The following is a 7,488-nucleotide window of genomic DNA, read 5'->3' on the forward strand; positions in this document are numbered from 1 at the left end:
TTACTGGCTGTGTAATTGGGGGCAAGTTACTTCTATGTTTCCTCATCTGTAAAACAAAGTTGATAATAGCGTCTACCTCACTGTTTTTGTGAGAAGTCAAATTGTAGGGCTCCAAAAGAACTGTGGTTAGGGGAAGAATCCGGAAGGGAAAATGGAAGAAGGAAAGAAGAATATGTATGAAAGCAAGGAAGGAGAGAAATGTAAACAAGGAAATACGAGGGACCTTCAGAAAGTTCATGGAAATATTCTAATCTTTTAATTCTAGTTTTTCATCAACAGTTTGAAGCCCCCTTACATAAAGAGTATATTAAAAGAGGAAAATTAACTATTAAACAAGCAGGTTAAATAATGACTAGGAGAGAAATTGAAGAAGGTAAAGTTGAGTATCAAGGAGCTCTGGCAGCAAAGTGGTTAAGAATTGGGCTGCGAACCACAAGGTCAGCAGTTCAAAACTACCAGCTGTTCTGCGGGAGAAAGAGGAGGCTTTCTGCTCCCATAAAGATTTACGGCCTTGGAAACCCTATACAGGGTCGCTATGAGTCGGACCTGACTCCACGGCACATAACAACATCAAAAACAAAGTTGAGCATCAAACAAAAACCAAACCCAGTGCCATTCCATTGATTCTGATTCCTAGTTACTGTATAGGGTTTCTGAGGCTGTACATTTTTATAGGAGCCTCATCATACTCGTTCGTATGGATCACCTGATGGGTTTGAACTGCCAAACTTGTGGTTAGTAGTGCAGTGCTATAGCACCACACGAGCTCCTAAAAATTGGCTAAGCAGTCAGAAAATCAAGAAGAGGAAAAAAAAAGGGCACAGTGGAGAAAAGTGGGAAAATGAAAAGATATGGCAACGAGAGAGGCAAGGCACATTGTATATATGGGATAAGTAGGAAAAACAGCTGTGTCTTACATAATGCACTAAATACATCAAAGAAAGAAGAAAGTGATCACTCTGAACATCTTTTGCACCTGAGTCATAACTTTATTTAAGTATGACTTTAAAAAAACTAGTTTTTCAGAACAGCATGGCTAAGTTCTACATTTCCCATAACCACTCTACTGAATTCCACAGTCTATTTTTGCTCAATCTTCCTTACTTTTAATTGGGCTAGGTTCTGTGCCAAAAATATACAAGTCATTCCAGTCAAAATAAACTATGTCTTGCTTATAACTGCTAAATGCAGGGCTTGAAAGGGTCAGGATGAAATACAAAGTCCTGTGCTTTTACATTCCGTAAGTGGATTCAGGCGTTACTGTAGGAAAATGTGATCTTCCGTAAGTATTGTCGTATGAATCTGGTATTTCCATCTGATTTTCTGATTTATCTTCATATTCATATATATTTTGTTGTGCTTGTTCAAACCTGAAGCCTGAGAGGAATGAAAAACAATTACATGCCAGATGTAACAAAAGAGAAGCTCATTCACTACCCTATGTTTCAGGAAAGGTTTAGTCCACATTCCTTGTAATGAGTTTTATGGCAGATATCTGTATATCCTGCTTTATCAATTATGCTCCTAAAATATTCTTCACTATGAAAGGCTGCAGAGAGGGTTTAAGAATTGACTCTAGCTATGTAACCAAGGGCAAGTTACTTCTGTAAGTCTCCACGTCCTAACCCATAAGACAGGAATAATAATGGTACCTACCTCCTTGGATATTTGTGAGAGTTCATTGTGATGGTGCATGTTAAGAGCTGAAGTTTTCAGATCTGCTTGGGATTTGATCTCCTGCTTCATGAAGAAGGGGCACCCATTCTCTTTCCCAATGCCAACATCATCATTACCTTCCAGTGGCACTGATGATAATGATGTCCTCCATTACTTAAAACAATTCTTGTGATTAAGCTCCTTCCAATGCCCATCCTACATCTTTCTTCCTTTTCACAGTACCGAACAACCAATCCATCGCCGCTGAGGTGATTCCAACTCACAGCCACCCTGTAGGACAGAGTAGAACTGCCCCATACGGTTTCCAAGGCTGTTATTTTTATGGATGCAAGTTGCCACATCTTTGTCCCATGGAGCAGCTAGTTTCAAACCACTGTCCTTTCAGTTAGCAGCTGAATGCTTAACTACAGCACCACCAGGGCTCCCTTTTTACAGTTGTTAAGTACAGTCAATGCTTCTGACTCATAGCAACCCAATATAGGACTTTCAAGGAGCAACTGGTGAATTTGAACTGCCGACCCTGCAGTCTGCGCTTATCCTACAGCACCAAACCAGAAGTCTCTTTGTACAGTCACTCCTTTCAAATCAGTAATTTATGTGCTCTGCTTACATTTTTGTGCCTGTCACTCCTTTATATCCTTTTATCTGCATTGAGAACTACTATGTGCTATACATTGGGAATTTGTTGTTTATTGCTGTGTACCATCGAGTCAGTTCAGACTCACAGCAACCCTGTATAGGGTTTCCAAGCTGTAAACCTCTACAGGAACAGAAAGCCTCCTAGGTCTCCTGTGGAGTGGGTGCTGGATTCAAACTGCTGACCCTAAGGTTAACATTCCACCAGTGTTCCCAAATTGCGAATTTAGTAGTGAACAAAAACAATAACTCCCTGGCCTCTAAGCAAAGACAGTTATCTGAAACTTCTCTGAAGTTGATAAACTCCATTATTGTTGTTGTTAAATACCATGGAGCCGCTTATTGAAATAGAAACAGTTTGGAGTGTTTGAGGCAAAGGCAAATAGCCACTGGTGTTGGATTTCTCTGAGTTAGGGTGAGAGTGGAACATGAGGGTGTTGGAAAGATAGAGCAGAGTCAGATCCGGAAGACCATGATAAAGCACTGCAAATTCTGAGAAGCAACAGAGTCATGGTTAAGAATCTGAGTTACAGAGCTAGCTCCCTGACAGTACTGACCGTGTGTCCTTGAGCAAGTTACTTAGCCTCTCCCTTTGTACTGTAAAATACCAAGCCAAACCTGACTCAGCAACCTTATGGGACACAGCAGACAGCACCATGTTTCTCATCAGCAACAGTTGGTGGGTTTGTACTGCTGACCATGCAGTTAGACACCCACTGCCTAGCCCACAGTGCCACCAGGGCTCCTTTAGGACAGTACTTCCACATAGAAATTGCTAAAAATAACTTTGTTAAATAAATTGAAGTGTTTTGAAATCAGGGAGTGTCTGAGCTGATTTACATTTTTAAAAGACCCCTGGCTGTTGGGTGACAATGCCCTGGAGCCCATGTGTGGAGCCCGTGTGTGTGTGTGTGTGTGTGTGTGTGTGCGCGCGCGCATCTATGGAGAGGTGGTGGCAGCTCTGTGTGCTGTTGTCAATGAGCTGGAAGGAAGTAGGTCAGTTACTGCTAATGATGGCTACTACATGTGTTGGGTATTATGTGTCAGGCATTTAATCAGGACTTTACATGTATTACTTCTAACTCACTCACAAAAACCTATGGATTGAATTGTGCCCTCCCAAAGTAGGCACTAAGGAGTTCCGGTACTGGAGTAGTTACGAATCGGGCTGCTAATCTCAAGGTCAGCAGTTCAAAACTACCAGCTGTTCTGTGGGAGAAAGATGAGGCTTTCTGCTCCCGTAAAGATTTACAGCCTGAGAAACCCTGTACAGGGTCACTATGAGTCAGATCTGACTCCATGGTACTTAACAACAAAAAGTAGGCACTGGGATCCTAACCCCTATACTTGTGGATTTAATCTTGTTTAGTAATTGGGTTTTCTTTGTTATGTAAATGAGGTCATATCAGGATAGGGTGTGAGATTTTAAAAGAGCAGATTAAACCACAAGCCAAAACCCACTTTCATCAACTTTATTCTAACTCATGGTGATCCTATATAGGGTTTCTAAGACCGTAAATCTTTATAAAGGCAGATGCCTCATCGTTCCTCCATGGAGCAGCTGGTGGGTTTGAACCACCAACCTGATGGTTAGCAATCCAGTGCTTATCCCACAGTGCCACCAGGAGCCCTAGATAAAGCACAGAAATAAGCAAGCACAAATGATAGATGCCACATGGAGACTGCCTAGCAACTAAGGGACCTCAGGGTTACAGACACTAAGACAAGGATTTTCCTCCAGAGCAGAGACACTTCTCCAGAGCTGGTGCCCTGAATTCATATTTGTGCCTTCCAAACACTGAGAAAACTCCTATCTGTCTGTGAAAGCCACACCCACTTGTGATACTTCCTGTAAGGGCAGCACTCAGAGATGAACATTGCTGTTGTTGTTAAGTGCCTTCAAGTGCATTAACCCACAGCGCCAGACCAGGACTCCGGAAACTAAGATAGTTGTTGTTAAGTGCCATCAAGTCATTTCTGACTCATAGCAAGTCTGAATATGGTTTCAGAAGAGCAGCTGGTGAGTTTGAACCGCTGACCTTACAGTTCAAACCCACCTTGAAGTCCAGCGCATTAACCCGCAGCGCCACAGCAGAACTCCAATGGGGGCAGTGCCAGTCAGCGTGTACTAGCTCTAGAATTACCACAATTACACAAGTAGGAGAGGAGCAAGCAACCATAAAGAAACCATAACTGATTTAGTGACCCACTGTGTGTACCTGTAGTGCTCACTTAGACATGCAAGACTTAATCTTTGAGACAAGCATATGCTACTGGCAGGATCAACCAGGTAAACAAAGACAGTTGTTGTTAAGTACCGTGGCATCAGTTCAGACTCATAGTGACCCTGCACAGGGTTTCCGAGGCTGTAAATCGTTATAGGAACAGAAAGCCTCATCTTTCTCCCGTGGAACAGCTGGTAGTTTTGAACTGCCGGCCTTGAGGTTAGCTGCCCAATTTGAAACCATTACGCCACCAGAGGTCCTTAAACTAAGATAGTAGATATTGTTATTTCCATTTTACAAATGAAACCAAGAGAATAACTTGCCCAAGAGCATATAGCTAGTAAGTAGCACAGCCAAAAATCAAACCCAGGTCTTCTGAAGCAAGACCACAATTGTAACATCTCCGACAGAACTCATACACTCAGAGTATACAATAGCCATATGCAGGGTTTGGCTACATTGGAATCACTGATATTTCTGGTATGTGATATGGTATCATGTTCATCTTTTCTGTTTTGCTAACCACTGACGGAAGAAAATAATAGCATAAAACAAAAATGTTTCCAATATTTTGAGGCATTTACTTTGCTAAGTGACATTTGTGCATGTAAAATTATTACTGAAACCATGAGGTAAATAACTTTTTTTCAAAAAAGGATTCATTAAAAAGTTCATCTAATGCTAAATAAAATAGAAATTTTTCTTGTATTCCCAAATAGCAATACCACATAGAAAGTCAAAAATGACTTGGAAAATTCATCTATATTTAAACGTCTACACAGGGTGCTGAAATATGAGATGCTTGGAAATGTCTAAATCTGCAGGCTGTATCATATTCCTCACCATTTTTTTTTTTTTACTGTGGCAAAATATATATAAAAAAACACTTGGTAATTCAACATTTTTTACATGTATAATTTATTGACACTGATTACATCCATCATATAAAATCATCACCAATTTCCTCTTCCAAATTACCTCACCACCATTAATATTTTATTTTTGTTCACAAGAATTTCACATAAGTATTGCTAAAAATCACCTACCTTTGAAGTTAGCTGAAGAGTTGCTTGTTGCGATTTCCTTCCACTTGGCAAGATACCTAAGCATATTATATGGGTATTCGTTAAATTAAATTGATTCATTAGACAGTCTTAAATTGACTCATTAGTCATGCTTTTTAGACTCCCAAAATTTCACTAGCTCTAAAGAATCTTAGATTACTGGTGACAGTTTCACTCATCTAAACTTTTCATTCTCATGACTTTCCCACCTCCTAGGATTTCTGGTGTGGTGCTGTAGGATCAGCACTGGACTGTGAACCACATCGTCAGGAGTTCAAACCTACCTGCTCCTCGGAAATGCTGTACAGATTCGCTATGAGTCAGAACTGACTCGATGGCACCTAACAACAACAAGAAGGAGTTTTCAGTCATCAAAGGCAAATCCTAGGCCAAGAAGATGAAAGAGGTAGAAATGCCTCCAGCACACCTCTCCTCATTTCAGCCTGACTCATTCCTGCAAACTCATATCCTCAGTCAAGTGTCTACTAAGATGCTAGCTAATAACTTCTAAATTAATAGTATGGGTAGAAAACTCTGGGAGAAGGAAAAAGTCAGGGGGGAAAAAGACACAGCCTTCTCCTTGGTTCTGGATTATGAGATCTACTTTCTTAGACATGGCAGTGGAACTTTGAAGTGTGTGGTTCATGATCCTATTAAAGAAATGGGGCTACTGCTACTGCGCTGACTCTGCAGTATTCCATAAGCAGAAAAGTTTAGAACAAATGCAGCTGACATCAGCATCCTAAACAGAGGCTGAAATAGGGGGAAAGTGGAAAGGCCAGGGTAGTCTGAGAAGAGGTAGAGTACGGAAGGGCACGTGCGTTAGGATGAACTGGGAGGATGAGCGACAGCTCCGAGGGTAGGTTTCCTAACCTTTTCCATTTCATCTTAGGCTTCAGTCTCCCTTACCCAAGTGTATTTCCTTTCAACTGCATTCAGTCTCAGCAAGAAATCAGGTAAGGAGTGGTCATAGCAGATGCTGAAAGGCAGCTAGCAGAGAAAAGATGAGGCTCAGAATTATCATGTAGTTCAGAAAATTGTGATATTTCATGTGTTTAGTTATTCCACTTATGTTATTCTTACTTTTGTTAAGATTGGACTCCTGACGTTTTCTGTTATCAGAAAGATATACTGTCCAATAGTATATAAAACCCAAAAACAAGCCTATTGTCATCGGTAGACTCTGATTCATGGCAACCCTAGATACAGGTTCAGAGACTGTAAATGCTTACAGGAGCAGACAGCTTTGCTCTTGACGAACAGCTGGTGGGTTGGAACTGCTGACCTGTGATTAACAGCCCAATGCCTAACCCACAGCACCACCAGGTGTTCCAATGTAAACACCACCAGGGTTCCAATGTAAACTTTTATTCAATTCACAACAAAGACTTTGAAAAAGAAAGAAAGAAAAAACGGTTCACCTGAGTGAATTCTCTATCCTGCTCTTAAAAACTCATTCAAAATGGACCTTCTCTACCTTCTTTCCCCTGTCCTCCCTTTTTGGCCCCAACTCTTTTGCTCTCAGGACAGGAAGCAGAAGTAAGAAATTAGTTCATTTCTTCCACCATTATTACTATCCTTAATTTATTCAACCCTAGAAGGCACAGATGAGCTGTCTCTGTTGCTATTAGGTGCCATGGAGTCAATTCAGCCTCATACCATCCCTACGTACTACAGAATGGAACAATGCCAGATCCTGCATCAGTCTCACAATTGTTGTTACGTTTTAGCCCATTGTCGTAGCCACTGTGTCAATCTGCATCCTTGAGAGTCTTCCTTTTTTTCTTTTTTGCTGACTTTCCACTTTAGCAAACATGTTGCCCTTCTCCAGGACCCCCTCCTGATAACATGCCCAAAGTACCATGAGACAAAGTCTCACCATCCAT

General features: G+C 41.1%; 1 protein-coding gene across 1 annotated transcript in view; it reads right to left on the reverse strand.

The window, feature by feature from the left end:
• Positions 1-1,231: 1,231 nt before the first annotated feature.
• Positions 1,232-7,488, reverse strand: part of LOC102811807 (chromosome unknown open reading frame, human C11orf65) — a 46,065-nt gene continuing 39,808 nt past the window's right edge. Inside the window, exons 7-8 of the mRNA XM_006833960.1 lie at positions 5,585-5,640; positions 1,232-1,377 (exon numbers count right to left, since the gene is read on the reverse strand). Of these exons, the coding sequence (XP_006834023.1) occupies positions 1,232-1,377; positions 5,585-5,640 (202 nt within the window). The remainder of the gene's footprint in view (positions 1,378-5,584; positions 5,641-7,488) is intronic.

This window comes from Chrysochloris asiatica, unplaced genomic scaffold (assembly GCF_000296735.1).
Source record: "Chrysochloris asiatica unplaced genomic scaffold, ChrAsi1.0 scaffold00008, whole genome shotgun sequence".
Taxonomy (NCBI): domain Eukaryota; kingdom Metazoa; phylum Chordata; class Mammalia; order Afrosoricida; family Chrysochloridae; genus Chrysochloris; species Chrysochloris asiatica.